This window comes from Denticeps clupeoides, chromosome 3 (assembly GCF_900700375.1).
Source record: "Denticeps clupeoides chromosome 3, fDenClu1.1, whole genome shotgun sequence".
Lineage (NCBI taxonomy): Eukaryota > Metazoa > Chordata > Actinopteri > Clupeiformes > Denticipitidae > Denticeps > Denticeps clupeoides.
The window spans coordinates 8,842,438-8,860,966 of NC_041709.1; the positions used below are offsets into that span (position 1 = coordinate 8,842,438).

Genomic DNA, 18,529 nt, shown 5'->3' on the forward strand with positions numbered 1-18,529 from the left:
CCTTTGTGTGGCTGGTTTTTATTGGCACGTGCCTGTGTGCGTCTTTACGTGCGAATGAGTCTTTCTCTTCCTGACGCTGGTGGGTTTCAGTCACCCCCTGCCCCGATCTGGTGGCGTGTTCATTTCACTGCCACCCCAGGAGTTTTTACAGGCCCCAGTAAAACAACAGAGAGATTAGGACTTATGAACTGGTGATTGGGGACCAGTCATAAAACATGCATCTACAAACAAAAAAAATCTGTTCAAACTAAACAAATTACACAATGGGAGGTTTTATCAAACTAGAATGGGTGGCAGGACAGTTTTTAATGATTCTTTATGGTGACTTGTGCGTCAGGTGAAGGGGATGGATGGGATGGGATCATTTTTAATGCCTCTTGGAAATATACACCGAGATTAGGTAAAACAATTTTGAAGCATCAAAATTGCAGCCCTTCCTGTTAAGGTGCATGGACCTGTTTCACTAATGGTTCAACTCAGCTCTTATGCGACTTCTCTCCTTTGTCACTCCATGGGTCTCCAGCTTGTGGAAAGTGTGTTCCCCAAAATCCAAAAAGTATTCCTTTTTTATGTGATGATGCCCAAGAAAATCCTGAGTGAACTCATTGGTTGGCCTCATTGTTGAGCTTCCACTTGTTCATTTAGAGGAGATCTCTTCAGAACTGCAGACCACAGGTGAATGTAGACTGCCGTAAAATGCATTCATCACATCAAAGCAGAACCAAGAACTGCGGCCTGCTGTGCAGCAAGGAAATATCAGCTTCCGAATTCTGTCGTCATGGAAAGAAATGGGTCCAAGCTTCCACTTGTTCATTTGGAGGGGTTAGTCACTGCCAGGTAAGTTATTAAAGGGTAAAAAAAAATCACAGACATGCATCATAAACCCAACAATAACGGTCAAAAAAATGGCACTGATGGGACAGGTTAAAGTCATATGGCTGCGCAGATTTGCTCTGTGTAGATCTACCGGGGCAAGAAAAAAAAGGATTTGTGCCCAGACTGGGCAGTGGTGGCCTTCTGGGTAAGGAACTTGTAATCAGAAGGTTGCCGGTTCGAATCCTGATCTGCCAAGATGCCACTGAGAAAAGCACCGTCCCCACACACTGCTCCCCGGGCGCCTTTCATGGCTGCCAACTGCTCACCAAAGGTGATGATTAAAAGCAGAGGACACATTTGGTTGTGTCACCATTTGCTGTGCTGTGTATCGCAATGACAATCACTTCAGATTCAAACGACTGGTGCCACCGTCTCTCAAGGTACGAGGAAAGCATTTATCTAGACTCTTCTCTGTCTTGGCTCCCAGGTGCTGGAATAAACTCCCACTCGATATTGGAGTCAATAGGGATTTCCAAAAGAAAGCTAAAAAGGAAATACTTTGATTAAATAGGGTTCTTACCAATTTTTACCAGAAAATGATTCTGAGTTATGTGTTGGTTGCAAATCTGGGATTTGCATGGTGCATTAGTAACATGTTTGCTTCAGACCGTTGTTTCATTTTAATCTTTGCACAAATGTCTCCGACTTTCAGGAGAACACAAGGATCTCTTCAGAACACCAGACCACAGGTGACTGCAGACTGCCGTTAAATGCATTCATCGCACCAGAACAGAACCAAGAACAGCGGCCTGCTGTGCAGCAAGGAAATATCAGCTTCCGAATTCTGTCGTCATGGAAAGAAATGTCGGGCCTGCAGTCAGACCCCACAGACATCAGAGATCCATGGAGCCTGTCTCCTTTATGGCTGGATGGGGATCTTTTGAAGGCCCACTTTTTCCATTAGCTTCAGAGAGCGGGATTTTCGCGAAAGACGCCAATCGTCAACTGAAGTGGTGCAGCACCACAGGATGGGAGCCAAATAAAACCTAAGTGAACCCATATCACCCAGCTGTTCCTCTTAGCATCACAGAAGGGCTCTTGTTTATTTTATCTGCTGCTGGAAACCTTCACAAGGACATCAGAGACTTCATATGCTACGTCTGCTACGCTGTTACGGCTTTTTGACATGCTATGGGAGTTCAGTTCATGAAACTATCAACTTTCCATTTAAAAGACAGTGGATGTGTATTCACATTCTATAAATGCTTAGTTACGTTAAAACCATTGTTTTTCTTGTGAAATTACCAATAAATTTGATGTGTCACGTGACCCTCTTCCTATTGAAAAAACAAAAGTTGGATCCAATGGCCGACTTCAAAATGGCCTCTATGGTCACCACCCATCTTGAAAAGTTTGCCCCCTCACATATACTAATGTGCCACAAACAAGACATTAATATCACCAACCATTCCCATTTTATTAAGGTGTATCCATAGAAATGGCCCACCCTGTAGACCTGACGTCTGTTTCCTTGCCATGCGTACCCAAAACCCCTCAATGAGATGGAAATCAGAGGAACTCACAGGATGGTTCAATAGAGCAACGCTACTCTCCAATCCAACGTTGTAAACTAACTGGGGTGGTAGTAGCCTGGTGGTTAACACACACACCTATGAAGACACAGGTTCACACCCCACTTACTGCCATTGTGTCCCTGAGCAAGACAATTAACCTGAAGTTGCTCCGGGGGGGGGGGGGGGGGGGGGGGGGGGGGGGGGGGGTTTCATTGGAAACCACCAGGACTGCCAGGTAAATAAAGTCCCTTCCTTTGCAGATGCCGTATGATGGTTATTGGGTTGCGGTCAGTGTCACTAGGGGCGTTAATCTTGGGTCAAGGACTGGCCTGTGTCTTCCCAGACAGACATGGAAAGTGAAAGTGATTGTCATTGTAAAACACTGCAGCACAGCACACAGTAACCATCTTTTAACCATCACCCATCACCCTTGGTGAGCAGTGGGCAGCCCGGGGAGCAGTGTGTGGGGACGGTACCTTGCTCAGTGGCACCTCGGTGGATTACGGGTCTGCTTCCTTACCTGCTAGGCCACCGCTGCCCCTCCTGCTCAGCACAAGCGAAATCGTGTCAACAGACGAGCGGCCTGTGATCAGTTTCGCCGCAACATTGCTGAAGACCGCCGTGTGTTGGAAAGCAGCTGCTGCTCTCGGCCTTTTCCTCGGAGGTGTGGAGGAGCTGTTGCGTTCGCGACACCGCCGCAACACACAGCTCCCAGAAACGAGGCTCACATTGTGCTGTGAATTTATTAGAACTACTTTTCGAGGCTTTTATTGCAGCCACACACACATAAAAGGTATGCGGTTCAGCTTTCCACATTGGTTTATTGTCCTGCTTGGGAGCAGGCAATTTTCGAAATAAATGAGTTAGCCGTAGCGGATCTACAGAAGCGGATCTTTATCTTTTTACAGTGCCTTTGATGATAAGCGTTTGGTTATTTATGAATTGCTGCCGTTTCAGCATCTACTTAGATCTCCTGTGTGCAGATGGGGTCTTGGCTTGTTTCAAGTTTATTCCGTCCTTTTAAAGTTTTCTTGGATCCTTTGGCAAATGTTGCATTAACGTCCTACTCAAATCTGGGATTATTGTTCCATTTCTTTGTCGTCGTTGTTTTGTGCTGAAAAGGATGGATGTCGGGATAATCATTTTGAAATGTTGGTCAATATTAATCCTGGCCACATTCCCCTCTGCACTGAAACGGTTTTGGACAGCAGGGGGCGCTGTTCCCTGGGGAGCCGTTTCACCGAACACCGCTCTTTCTCTGGGTGTTAAATATTATTCATTATTCATCAGGATCGTAGTGAAACGTTCTGCCCATTAAATGTATTTCATGTAGAGGATTTTATAAGCACTCCATTGGTTTCTTAAACACATACACACACACACACACACACACAGGTTAACTGCGAGCCACCGCTAATCTTCTGCTGCGTTCACTGACGGAACCTGACAAATAAAAAACAGAATATTTATTTAGGCAATAATAATATTTTCTATAACTTAATGCTGGTATATCAGTACATTAAATGTAATTAAATACTCATAAGTTAAACTCCTTTACAATTTCTGATTAGGTCTAAAGAAATGGAACTATACTAGATCTTTATGTTTCATGTCGAACTACATTAAAAGTAAAAGGGAATTTTGAAATAGTTTTGTTCATCGGACATTTTCCAAATGTTAACCTGACTGCAGCCATCATAATATAATTTGAAGCCGATGTATTGCGAGACACGTGACGTCATCACGCGCACGTCGTCCGCGTTCACGTCCACACGCGGGGGGTAATGAAGGAAATAAAGAAAGTGAAACGGTGAACAGTGAGCAATGAGCGATAATTTATGGTCTAATTCCACATATTTATTTACAGTCCATGAAGTGCATTATTATACTCTTCTCATTTATCTCTGTTTTTTTTACAAACACTAGAGGGCAATACATACAAAAACAAGAGAGGAGGAGTGTGTGTGTGTGTCTGTGTGTGTGTGTTATGACGAGATAAAACACATCTGATGGGAGAACCTACCTTGATAAAATTTTGTCAATCTGATCATTGAGACTGATTTCCCGAAATTATTATTATTGTTGTTGTTGTGTATCGTGCTATATTTCGTATTATTTTTACTGCGTAATTCACTTTTAATACGACTCGCACAGATAAAATATGCACAACGCTTTTCAGATTTTATTTATATTTTATTGGTGGGTTTTCAGCTGCTCTTAACAGTTTACTGCTGTACATAATATATTTGATACAATACTGCTACAGTTATAGTTATATTTTATTTATTGACATTTTATCTTAGTTATGTTTAATAATTACATTTTACATCGCTGCAATTTCCCGACTATCTGTTAAGAGAAAATGTAATTAAAAAAATTATAATTTTAATAGGTTTTCACTTCTCTTCCTACTAAATTAACCGTTTCTTTTTTTTTCACTGTCGTGTGTCGTCTTGTATTTTCGCATTGGAAATAGTAATAATAATAATAATAATAGCAACAAAAATACAAAGAATTCAAATAATACTAATATCGTTATTTGTACTACTTTTAATAAAAAATAATGAAGCATTAATGAATGTTCTGGTGTTTTTTTTTTTTTGTGTAGATTATCTGGCGGCCGCCTCTGCGTTTGTTGGACTTTTATTAAAGAGATTATCGGAGAAAGATGCCTGCCGCGGCGTTTAAAAGTAATAAAAAGACGTTATCTGCGGTGCAGCCACCGGGCTGTCGCCCCATCTCTGCCTTAACTTCATTACAGGAAAGTATGAATATTAATGAGCAAAGTAATAATAAAAAAGTGTCGTGTCGGATATCGGCCGCCGCCGATGCGTATCTCGGAAATTAAAGCGGCGCCAGGTTTTCATTTTCACTCTAATCCGACGGGCTTTTATTCATCATGTAGAGGTGTCACCCCCTTCCCACGGCCGTGGGGTTCATATGAAATCAATGGATCGAAAAATTCATATATATACACACACACACACACACACACACACACACACACACACACCTGCTGTGTGGAGGAGAATCCATCACTTTCCACACATATCGGAACCAGACTTTTATCTTCAAATCCAGCACGAAAGCGTGTGAAGTAAATACAGAAACAAGCAAACAGAACGCTGTACTGCACTGTACATTTACTGTCATTTTACTACAATATTTTAACAGCTTGGCCCGATGGAGGATACTCAATAGCTTCGTATGGCGTTACATCTACTTTTTTTATGTGTATCTTGTATTTTAGCTAAACTCTAACAGAACAGAAAGCATTAAAAACGACTTTTAGATTATTTCTGGGAAGATCAGATGTGCGCTGAAAGCGGGCAAACCGTCGCCGAGCCTCACTGGGACGAAGCGGGAGCAGATCCGCCGCTGTCTCCTCCTCCTCCTCTTCCTCCTCCTCCTCCTCCTCCTCCTCCTCCTCCTCCTCCTCTTCCTCCTCCTCCTCCTCCTCCTCCTCCTCCTCCTCGCGCGCATCTCGCGTCTTATTACTCGGAGCGACTCGCTCCCTGGCAGCCAGTCGGTGGCGGCGCGCTGCTCTCCGCTTCGCTTCGCCCGAGTAAAGTCGCCGTCTGTCCGGGACTCTACTGCTGCGCGGCGCGGCGCGACACCGGAACCGGAGCGACAGCCGGCAACTTTTAACAACTTACAAAAAAAAAGAGAGAGAACAAGCTTCGTTTATTCCGCCACGGCGAGTCTGGAGTAAAAACGACACGCTGACACACACACACACACACACACACACACACACAGGCGCGGAGAGCAGGAGACGCGCCGACACGCAGACATGCTGGACGGGATTAAACTCGAGGAGCACGTCCGGGCCGGAGCCGCGGGTCTCGGGGTTCTGCTGGGTGAGTTTCTCCCTTTACACCATTTTACTCCCAATGTACTCCCATAGTATACTCTCACGTGTGAATGTATGTACTCCATATTCCACTCACACACACACACACACACACACAGCCTGCCTCTGGTTAACTGCACCAGCCAACCATGGAGCAACTCTCTGCTTCCTCCCGCCATGCAGGGCCCGAATGCCGCCCGTTGTCGCCGTGCGCGGGCTGCCACAGGCCCATATCGGACCGGTTCCTACTGCGGGTCAACGACGCGTCGTGGCACGAGGCGTGCGTGCAGTGTGCGGTGTGTGAGGCGCCGCTGGCGACCAGCTGCTACTGCCGAGACCGGAAACTGTACTGCAAGGCCCACTACCAACAGTAAGATCTCCTAACGTCACTACTCACACACACCCGACCTCATACTCCATACCTGCCACCTTCATACTCCATACCTGCCACCTTCATACTCCATACCTGCCGTCTTCATACTCCATACCTGCCACCTTCATACTCCATACCTACCACCTTCATACTCCATACCTACCGACTTTGTACTCCATACCTGCCGTCTTCATACTCCATATCTGCAACCTTCATACTCCATACCTACCGACTTTGTACTCCATACCTGCCGTCTTCATACTCCATACCTGCAACCTTCATACTCCATACCTGCCACCTTCATACTCCATACCTACCGACTTTGTACTCCATACCTGCCACCTTCATACTCCATACCTGCCACCTTCATACTCCATACCTACCACCTTCATACTCCATACCTACCGACTTTGTACTCCATACCTGCCACCTTCATACTCCATACCTACCGACTTCGTACTCCATACCTGCAACCTTCATACTCCATACCTGCCACCTTCATACTCCATACCTACCACCTTCATACTCCATACCTACCACCTTCATACTCCATACCTACCGACTTTGTACTCCATACCTGCCAATTTCATACTCCATACCTGCAACTTTCGTACTCCATACCTGCCGTCTTCATACTCCATACCTGCAACCTTCATACTCCATACCTGCCACCTTCATACTCCATACCTACCGACTTTGTACTCCATACCTGCCACCTTCATACTCCATACCTGCCACCTTCATACTCCATACCTACCACCTTCATACTCCATACCTACCGACTTTGTACTCCATACCTGCCACCTTCATACTCCATACCTACCGACTTCGTACTCCATACCTGCAACCTTCATACTCCATACCTGCCACCTTCATACTCCATACCTACCACCTTCATACTCCATACCTACCACCTTCATACTCCATACCTACCACCTTCATACTCCATACCTGCCAATTTCATACTCCATACCTGCAACTTTCGTACTCCATACCTGCCACCTTCATACTCCATACCTGCAACCTTCATACTCCATACCTGCAACCTTCATACTCCATACCTACCGACTTCATACTCCATACCTACCGACTTCATACTCCATACCTTCCGACTTCATACTCCATACCTGCAACCTTCATACTCCATACCTACCACCTTCATACTCCATACCTGCCGATTTCATACTCCATACCTGCAACCTTCATACTCCATACCTGCAACCTTCATACTCCATACCAGTTTCTTCCCAGCATAACTATTATAGATTTCCTATAATCTATCTATCTAATGAATATTATACAGTTTTTATACAGTTGGAGTGTGTCAGTTGGATTTAAATGATCGTTTAAAATGTTTACATATGTACATATTATCGATAAAACCATATTAGATAGCTAACAAAATATATATTTAAAAATTATATTAAATAGAAAGATTTCACTAGAAGTGTGTTATCGTTTTTTCGTTCGACTGACTTGCAGTAAACATATTCTGGGCGTTTGTTTTTGCAGCAACAATAAGAATAATAACGTTAACTATTATTATTATTATTTCGTTTATTATGTGTCTTTTTTTTTTTCGTTTCATAAAAGCAGCGCCATTCATAGTTTTTAGTCTAATATTTAATCAAAAATTTGAAACGGCTTAAAATAAAAATTGAAACGACTCAGTAATCATAATAACAGGATTAATAATAATGATAATAAGATGAATAATAGTGGGGTTTTATGCGGTCGGTGGAAGCGCGCTGCTGCAGTCACACCACCGGCTTCCACGTCCGCCGCGAGTTCATTTCACGCGTGTTCTCCCCCCGCTGATATAAAGCGCGGCGCCCGTTAAATACGACAGCGATTCGTACTTTGTATTTTGTCGTGACGTCCGTGGCTCGTGGAAATTGCGCGCTTCCTCCTCCCCTCTTCATACTTACAGATCTCGTTCACGCCGTTTTGACGCTAATGACTCTCATTTGGCGCACATCAGCGGCGGAGGCCCGAGGCCCAGATCCTCCCTGTAATTACCGGTGTAGTAAATCTCTCCCCGTCACCCGCCTGGCACCCTCACCCTGCTGGGACCGAGTCCTGGAACCGATACTGAACTGTGAGCTGGACCCACGTGAATAGAAACCCCGTCTAAAACACAAGAGGGGAGAGTGTCACAGGCCTCCCAGATTTTCCCCGGACCGGGACAGAGGCCCCGGCAGGCTGTAGATATTCGTGTGGAGCTCACCGCTGTGTCTGCATCTCCCTTCACTATGAAAGGCAGTTTTTTTTAAGGTACCTGGTGGTGGTGGTGGTGGGGTCTGAAAGGTTGTCCTTCGGTTCTTCTGAGTGGAGAGGCCACTTTGCTCCTGCAAGTGTCTGGAGGAAGCCACTCTGGAAATGTCCTCGCTCCCGTAACTGCAGTTGTGGCTCGGCTCGGATGACTTTGTGCAAACTGTAGTATGATAGTGGCAAAAAAAAAAAAAAAAAAATACGATGATGAAGGTAGAATTCCAGGCCCTCGACTGTGTTTGGACTGCTGCAGCTCGGAAAAATATTTCTCCGTTTACAGAAACAACAGATGGACTCGCCTCCTTCCAGGGTAAAAATGAAAGCCGGGTTACGAGTTAATTATCGGCCCGGTGGAGTGTTATGGGAAACTCCAGAAGCGTTTGGGTCGTGACGGTGAGAAGGCATGACAGCGGCGCGTCTCGTTCCCTGGTCGCTGGCCGCCGATGCCTCGCTGTGTGTTGTTTTTAATTAGGAGAAGCTAATAATGGGAGTTTTCCAGAGGGCCGTCAGCATGTTTTGAAGGCCGCAGTGCGTGTGGTCCTCCCTTGCCGTTGTCTAACTCGCCTGACCTTTCCCACAATGAGTTGCCGGGTCTCAATGAATCGCAAATGAAACAGAGAAAAAAAAAAATAAAAAATTCAGATTTCAGTTTACTCCCGTTTCCTGGATCACTGGAGTCTATTTTGCTAATTAGAATTAGTCTTTAAATGACAGAAGGTATCTGGGGCTTTTTGAATATGTCCCTGAGGCGTGTTACAAAAAAAAACGATGCCAGGGGTTTCCATCAGCAGCAGAAACAAAGCAGTGGTGCCGAGCGGTTTCCTCGGGCCAGGAGGAACAGGCCCGTGGACGCGTGGACATGCCGTCTGTGGACACGCTGCGGTCGCGCCGGTTGACAGGGTCTCCGCCTGATGCCATGGTTTCCCCTCACTACGTCCTTGTGAGACGCGGGTGCGGAGTGCGGGACGTTTGCCGAAAAGAGTTGGAATTTGGTCAGACCCATCAAAATGCCAAATTATTTTATTTCTTTGCATTTTTGGGGTTTATCTCTGTGTTGACGTGAAGATTCCTGTCTGGCGTCAAGTGACTTTAGTAAAAACACAAATATTGTGCTATTTTTTTAGTTTGATTATGTTTTTTTCAAAACACACACACACACACACACACATAATCTGGCATATAAGTGAAGAGCCCTGTCACATGATGAAGTGTTAAGTGAACAGTTAACGTTGATGGATGTAAAATGGAATATTTCGCTGGGATTAGTGCTGGCTGTCGGGCTGGGTGGTGCTGCTGGAACAGTCCGGAGGATCGGCCCAGTCAGGAAGTATCTGATTTCACGTTATTCTTGTGCTCCTCTGGCTCACATATGATGCAGAAACCGGTGGTTTGATCAGATTTTTTTGTCACTTTTTTGGGGGGGGATTTCACCTCTACCTCTAATAATTATTTTTTTCGAACCGTTAAAAAAAAGAAATGTATAATTAATACAATTGTAATATTTTGCCGAAACAGTTTGCATTTCCATTCATAAATTAATAGAAATATTTAGTGATAACTATTATAAAATATATTTTTTTACATAATTAATACATTAAAACACCTTTACAGCCTCGCTGTACTACTTGCTTTTTTTTTAAATGATTTTCATATTTTTCAATTAAGCGTTTCTGACTTTAAGACACACACACACACACACACACACACACACACACACACGGCCAGTAAGAAAGCCGTGCAGCCTCCTCGTCTGTTCTGAGGGGAAGAGGGGCAATTCAACCTTGAAACCGAATGTAATGCACGACTCTCTGAACTGATATCTGCGCTGGAAACTTCGGTGAGGAGAGGGCGGAGTGTGAATTTCCACCAGTCGCGCTCCTGAGTAATAAATAAAGCTGAAGCGTTTGGCGCCCTCGTGAGACCCCTGCGCTCCCCCCCCCCGCCCCCTGGACTGGACTCTTGGCGTGTGAAACGGGGGCCCGGCGAGTGCCAGCCTGCCCCATCTCTGCCTGCTTCCTGCGCCCTTCTCCGCCGGTCCTCCTCCCTCGGCTGGAATGCCTTTCCAAACACGCCGCCCCCCCCTCTCGCTGTCACACGCCCGTGAGGGGAGGGTGACACCCTGGTGGGAAGTGCTGCCATACGGGTGCTGCGTACCAGGGGCCCCGCTGTCACACGCGGCCCCCAAATTCTGCCTCTGCCTGTGGACTCGGGCGCGGGACCCGCGCCGACACCCCCCTGCCACCCCACCTGCGCTTCACCTGCCGCGTAATGTTGTTCCCGTGTCCGTTCTCTCCGAGGCCCAGGAAATAAAGATGGACTTAGTTGAGGTGCACCACCATCATTCCAGCACCCAAAAGAAGTCCCCCCTCCCCCATTTTCGTTTCGCAGCCTCTTCATCTCCTAATGAGATTAGGGCGCAGACCCCCATGTTTCCGCACCGGCCGGCTGACACAGATCCACACTTTTATCACCGACTGTGACACTAAGCTCCCCCGTCGCTTTGTCCTCAATGGAGGGCCGACGGAAACCCTCTCACATAATCCCCTTATTCGTGGCAGGAGTCGAGAAAAAAGAAGCAATGGAACAATCCGCAGTGGGACGGGGCGCCTCGGCCCCTCCCCTCAAATTCTCCTCCTCGACCCAGCGAGCATGAGACCCGCCCTGCTCCCCTGACCCGGCCTGAGGAACAACAAAACTAAAAACATTTACCCGCCACGGCCCAGAACATTGATTTGGCAGAAGTCCTCTAAACACACACACACACACACACACACACATGCACGGACACACACAAGATCTTTTAGTGCATCACCTACGAGAGCCAAGAGTATCGATTTGGCAGATTTCCTCAGAGGGGCCCTTTCATCGCCCGGTGTCGAGGCCTTTCACATTCGCAGCTTTAAGGAAGTGCCAAGCTGGTGGTTAGCTGCTGGCTGCCGTTAGTTTTATTTTAGTTGCCAGTTTCTCTTTTTCTCAAACCTCCATCTAGAGAACACTCAGATCTTGAATACGTCCTGCGTGGCGGGGACGTGTTCGCTCGCGCCGCTTTGCGATTTCCTCCAAATCGTTCTCTTTCTCCCCCCTCTTTACTCCGTTTTTGTTCTCCTGCTTGTTCGCCCTCATGTTTTATTGCCCTTTATGTACATGCTCACTCTTGCATGCTGAGTTTGGGAGGAGGGAGCGGGGTCTGGGGTGGTGGATAAGAGCCAGATCTTAAAAAGAAGTCAAAGGAGAAAAATGCTAGGCTGGTCCTGGCCGCTTTGTGGGTCACTGATGATCGGATGACATAAAGGAGAACGTGATTTTGAAGAAAAAGAAAAAAAAAAAACAGCCATAACCTGAGCAGTCAGATGAATCAATATTCCATTAGAACTGCAATTCCCACGTCACCTGTTGTTTCCCAGAATTCCTGATGAGAGTGTGTGCCTAGACCCGCATTTTATCACCATGTGCAGACAGAATTCCTTTTGCCCTCTTCCCCCTCTGTAATCTGTTTCTGGGTGGAAGAGGTTTGCGGACTGGTGGGGTTTTATTTACTTGTCGGACTGTTCTGGAAGTCTGTTAGGGCGAAAGATCAGATGGGCTAAAGAAAATCCCACTATGGCCGTAGGAACCACCCCTTCTTTTCCCATCCCCCTGATAAGTAAATGACGAGGTAGCACGAGGTCGGTGGAACGCCCACCTCCCCTTCGATACCTTCAGCGACCAATTTCATTGCCGCATTTATCCTGTTCACCTTGCTGCGTTCAGCGTTCTGCTTCATAACTATGATTTTAGACACTATGATTTTACGTAAAAACAGACATTAAGTAATTTCTTTTGTGCGATTTTTTGCCAATGTTGATTTTTCCATATAAATTAAATCTTTTTGGTACTTGTACGCTTTTGTATGTTTTCATCATTTCTTTGTGAAAAGTAAACGTCCAGTCTTTCAGGCCCAACTAAATATTGACTGTATAGTTGGAGACGTATGATCATTGTATGAGTCATTAGCCATAATCATTGACATTAAAGCAAAAAAAATTTGGGGTGCATCTGGTTAAATGTTTTAAATAAATGACAAAATCAAATGACCTTCTTCCAAAATATTCATTTTATTTTTGAGATGTTGGAGCTGATCAGTTGCTGTAGCTGAGGTGTAGATATTAGACGGTGACCTGTGAGGGTTAATCCGTGTAGTGATGACAGCCCCCCATCCCTCGTCCCACATCAAGAAAATGAACGGCTCTGTTTAGCGCCGGACACTGGAAGATCTAGAGCGCTCTCCATTCATCAAAGGGGGACGGTGGGCTGTGTATCCGGGAGTAAATTCAGGACCCCGGCACAGCAGGCTATCGGGAACTCTAAATATTCCCCGTCCCCTCGGAGCCTGAGGAGGAGGCTGGGGGGGGGCAGAGTAAACCCACAAAAAACAACACGGCGAGCAGCACGAGCTCCTTCAAACCCCTTCTGTGTTTGGGTACTGCAGCTGATCGCCGGCCGCTCCGCTGGCGAGGGAAAACAACCCAGAGCAAAAACTTTGCAGATAGAGTTTCACCGCGCCTTTCCAGTCCGACCCCGACGCCAGCGCGCCCCCTCCTCCCTCGCCGAGCCATGCCGCTAGAGCTTAAGATGATTTGTGCACAAGGCTCCTTGACCTAAAGGAGCTTCAGCCGTTAGCAGGAGGTGGGGGGGGGGGGGTTGGCACGGCGCGAGGCCTGAGGTGTGTATGAATAGTGGCAGGATTAGGCAGCACTAGGGTGATGACAGCTGAGGGATGCCGGTTAGACTGGGTGACAGGCTTCTAACCACTGCCGGCTCGGCCGCGTTCGCCCGTCTCCCTCAGACCCGCCTACATCCAAAAAACATGCCAACCAGTACAATTCTATTGACTCTATTCCTTACTGAAACAGGGAATGTTTCCTAATTTCCTGGCATGACCTTTTACTTTCCCGTACACCTGATAGAAGTTCAATTTGAGAAACACCGACTTCAGTTCAACTTTCTACGCACGAATTCTATGGAGGCCACAGATAATCAAATTCTTCAGTGTGAGCAAATCATGTGAGATATGTTATGCTTTTGAGTATTCGGGGTTGATCTACAATTTGACTTAGTTTGAAAAAGAAAAATCGTAAATGAGTACGTGTGTTGACTAGAGTAGTGTAAACCTGACCATTTTTTTTGCAGATTTGAGGTCAAGGTGTGCTCTTTGTCTTCTCTGCACTTTTAAACCATAAATTACAAAGGGTCATGGGCATGGCGTCTACCTCCCTTTGCGATTGGTGAATTACGATTGGTGAGTTAGATCTGTGAAGGATTAAGGATTAAGATAAAATACCACGCTTCCTTGGCGGACTCCTATTTCTCTTCCTAATAACCTCAGTGCACCTTCACGTTCTTTTTTTTTCCGTTACCGTGTCATGGGATTGGCTGGTACCAGTTAGGCACATCTCCCAACCCAAGGTTCATAAATAGTCTCTTCGGCGTGCTCTGTTAGATTTGGAGGTTGCGTGTGGAAACTGGTGCGTGTGGCCGAAAGTGACTTTCTCCCAGTGCTTCATCCTTCGCGCTCTCAGGTCCACCAGGGAGGGACGTGGGGCTGCGGGGGCTGGCCGAGTGGCCGGAGGTCTCAGACACATGCCTGGCATTCTGAGCACTGATGTGGGCCGAGACGGCTGAGTCATCAGCCTCTCCTCCACGCGCCGCGGCAGGTGGATGGGTGCTGGTGTTTGCGTAGGATCATTGGATTAGGCTGCGTCGAAGCCTGCCAGAATCTTCAACACCGCTTTAGGGGGAAATAAAGTACATTATTTTCTTACAGCTTGGTAGCCTGTCTGTGAGATATAGTGTGTACATAGTGTGTACTATTTTAATATTTTAATAAAAGCATTTGATGGATTTTGTAATGCCTTGCTGTCTATATACAGCTTGTTTATACAATCAGTAAATATATTGCAGGCGATGAACATCAATATTAACTGTGTAGGGCTATTAACCCTTAAATAGACGTTCATGGAAAATCAAACCTATTCCTTGTATTATATAATATGTTTTAGGGGAAATATAATAAATAATTTAATATTTAGTAGTTATTAGAAGTGCTTAAAATGCCTTTAAGTTAAGTTGATTCTTGAAAAGATGCTCCTGTTGTTTTTATGGATTTTCCTGATGTAGAAGGTTAATTTAATTCCATAAAAAAAAAAATTCCCTTGTGCAATTGTTGTAGATGTTCTCTTGGACGTCTCCAGCTCACAGTGTCTGCTGGAAGCCTGCGCCTCCCTGAGCTTTGTCTTTATCCAGTGTGTTCCCCGTCGCCCCCTGCTGTTTAAGGGTTGATCCCCTCAGCATGTGGACGGAGTCGGACTTGAAGAAGTCTGTCTCTCTTTTTGCCCCCTCAGCTACCCCCACTGGAGGATGGATGCTTCAGAACGGCTTGGCTTGCTTTTGCTGCTGGAGGAGTGGGGAGGGTGGGGGCATCGGCCGGGGCTGGCAGTGGCAGAGGAGGGTAGCGATACCAGAACCCCATCGAGCCAGCTGGTGTAACCCAAGCCCAGCTCTAATGTTCTTCTCCCAGCAGGAGTGGCACTGCCTCTTTGACGGGGGACGGATGGGGAGCCTTGGTTTTGGGGTTGGGGTGGGGTGGCGGTGGGGGGACTGCGGAGGTGTGTTCAGGCTTGCCGCTGTGCTCGGCGCCTCCGCGCTCCCCGCCGCTAGCAGCCTGCCAATGGCCTCTTAACATGCTGGGTGTGTGGGGCCAGAGCCCGACTGATCTGGAGACAGAGAACAGGCCCCGGGTCCTCACTGGGGTTCGATCTGACACTGATACAGTAACAGTCACCGGCGAAATGCCCCCGTCTTCTTCCGTCCCACAGCAAATTCCGTCCTGGTCGTATAGGCCTGTTAGCGACAGCATTGGCCACAGTCAGAAAAGCAATACGCCAAATTTTTTAGGTAAGTGGAATTGGCCAAGTATGTATCTGGTTCCCACTGCACAACAACAGCTTGACAGTGTTGTTGAACTTTGACCCCCGGATGCAGATAATTCAATTTCCTTTTGTTATTGTTTTTTTTTTGCTTACCCGGTGTCCAATTGATTCCTTGTGTTGTGTGTTTCCAAATCTTGTCCTTCAACTTGGTTGTCGCTTACGGACTTTCTGACCTGGATTGTCACCACACATCATGTATTCACACTGGTGCGTGTCCATTCATAACCAGTAGGTCAAAATAAACAAGTGATTTAAACCATCTGAATCTGATGAATCTACAGGGGCCACCAGTTTCATTGGGAGCTAGATCAGTTTCTTCAGGCCTGCCAGTGATGGTGGTGTGTTCACATCTCCCTGTGTGTGTGTGCGTCAGGGCACACACACTGTCAGCACTGAGCTGTGAGCTGGACCCAGGGCTTTAGAGAGTCAGTGTGACCACATGACACCCTTCACTAACTAGCTGCGTGTGCACGTGTGTGTTTGCTCTCGCAGTATACAGCGAGATACGCGACAGCTCATTTATGAATCTCACACACACATACACACACTGCGTTGCGGTTTTGGGGGGCACCTCTGGCCCCTGTGGGACATAGCAGACAAACGAGTGAGTGATCTGAGAGAAACTCCGGGACTTGACCTGCCACAGCTCTGTGGGATGCAACTTTGATGTGTCATGTTTGGGGTAAGAACTCACAGACTCTAAACACACTCTTTCACATGAAGTGGGAGGTGTGTGTCTGTGTGTGTGTGTTTGTGTGTGTGCAAGGGAGGAAACAGGGTCTGGCAGAGATTCATGGTGATTCATAAAGAGGGGAGAGAACATAAAAACTGTGAGTTGAAGCAAACCACAGTATTCCTGGTGGTTCGGCCATGAAGTCTGTCCTCCAGACTCCATTGTCCTTTTTTCAAAGTCCAGTTTATACCCATTTCTCACGATGACGTCACCTTGTCTAACAGCCACGGTGTACTGTAGAGCACTGAACCTAGAACCTTTGATAAAGACCTGCATCAGCACATGCAAAATTTAGTTTCTGTTGCTTCTTATTCATAGTCTGAACACCATGCTGAGTAAAACTGCTACCAACACAAGAATTCACCCACTAATGAACATGGACCCACAAAAAGGGTCCACTACTTGGAAACTTGGACAAATACATTTGTTTTTAATAAATTTGTAAATTTTATGTAGGCTTACAGATTGTATACTATACTCTGGTCTAGGGAGTTACTCCATTATGGTTGGATGGTGGATTCTTTTCACCTAGATCCTTACCATAAAAAAAGAAGCCTGTAACCAAATTCGTATTTGAGGACTTCATGTCTGATGATTATTACATAAAAGCATATTTAGAATATGTTTTTAACACAAATAAAATATATATTTTTAATTATATTTAAACAGCTTCTTAGTTTTCAATACATCTGGGTGGTGAATTTGAACTTTTTTTTACATTAGCGTCAATATGGATAAAATATTATCATTACCATTGCCTGTCATTCACATCTTCATCTGAATTTACAAAGCAGTTTTTTTGTTATAAAAGTATGCTCGTATTTTGGAAGTAACTGTAATGTAAATGTGAGTGAGTGTGAGTGTAAACTTTAACCTGGACTGAATAGAGATATTGCTGTTACATGCCAACCCTGTAACAACACATAGTGTGTCGCTTATGTCGTGTGGAGATGTAGAGCACGGCTCTGTAAAGATGATGATGGAGCAGTTTTTTCAGACAGCGTGGGATGATAGACAGCTCCTGCGGAGGCTGTATGTCAGGGGCTGGTTGCCTGGGGTGGTGGGGCAATGCTGCGTGACCAGACCAAGACAAAGGCGCTGGACGCCGCACTTCTGAACACCTCTTTAAAACATTCAGATGGCTCCGGACCTGGTTTGCATTAGCCAGTCAGATCCCAGCCCATGATAAATCCCCAATGCGCTGTGAACAGAGGAGGGTCTCAGTCCTGGTGGCTGAGCGGGAGTGCTTTGTAATTTCTCTGTATGTCTATCATGAAAAGAGCCATTTGTTTGTGACCAGAAATCCATGTTTCTGAATTTTGCAGTGCAGCTCAAACCTCAGCTGATCGATTTTCTGACCCAAATTTACACTTAGAGGATCCACATCATCTTTCAAATGACCTGGAACTGCAGTCAACAGCAGTCATTCAGTTACCACTTCACCACAGGATAACACATCCCAATTCACCTAACCTATGCCCCTGAGCTCCAAAGATCTGATCCCAGAACAGTGTTACGGGCAGCTTTAAGGGCTCGGCCTCTTCATCTTTTTTCAGCCTGGGTGAAAAGGAATAGGCCATAAATGGTGTCTGCGGCTCAGGTCCAGAGTGTGTGGCTGCTGCTTGGACCCCATCCACCACCCCCGCCCCAACTGGCTGGACTTCCGTGCAGATGCCTGACAGTGAACAGCATGGCACTAAAAGTGTCCTTGGAAGGCAGGCATTTATGTGGTAGATTCATAAGGGCCTCTGGGATCAAAGTGCAGTCTGAGGCGTGGGGCGGCCGAGGGAGAGACGCATGAGGCAGAGTCATTATGTCATGACTGGCGGATTTATGCTGCATCCCTGGGTGGGAGACCGTGTCGTGGAGAAGCCAGTTTGTTGAATTAATTATTTTTATTGTCGCAGACGAAGCGGAGAGAAAATAAGAAACAGACAGACC

At 46.2% G+C, this 18,529-nt stretch overlaps 1 protein-coding gene across 1 annotated transcript in view; it reads left to right on the forward strand.

Annotated features, from left to right (window-relative positions):
- The first annotated feature begins 5,892 nt into the window (after positions 1–5,892).
- lmx1ba (LIM homeobox transcription factor 1, beta a) overlaps positions 5,893–18,529 on the forward strand; it is a 35,755-nt gene continuing 23,118 nt past the window's right edge. Inside the window, exons 1-2 of the mRNA XM_028972988.1 lie at positions 5,893–6,250; positions 6,427–6,613. Coding sequence (XP_028828821.1) covers positions 6,184–6,250; positions 6,427–6,613 — 254 coding nt within the window. The 5' untranslated portion in view covers positions 5,893–6,183. The remainder of the gene's footprint in view (positions 6,251–6,426; positions 6,614–18,529) is intronic.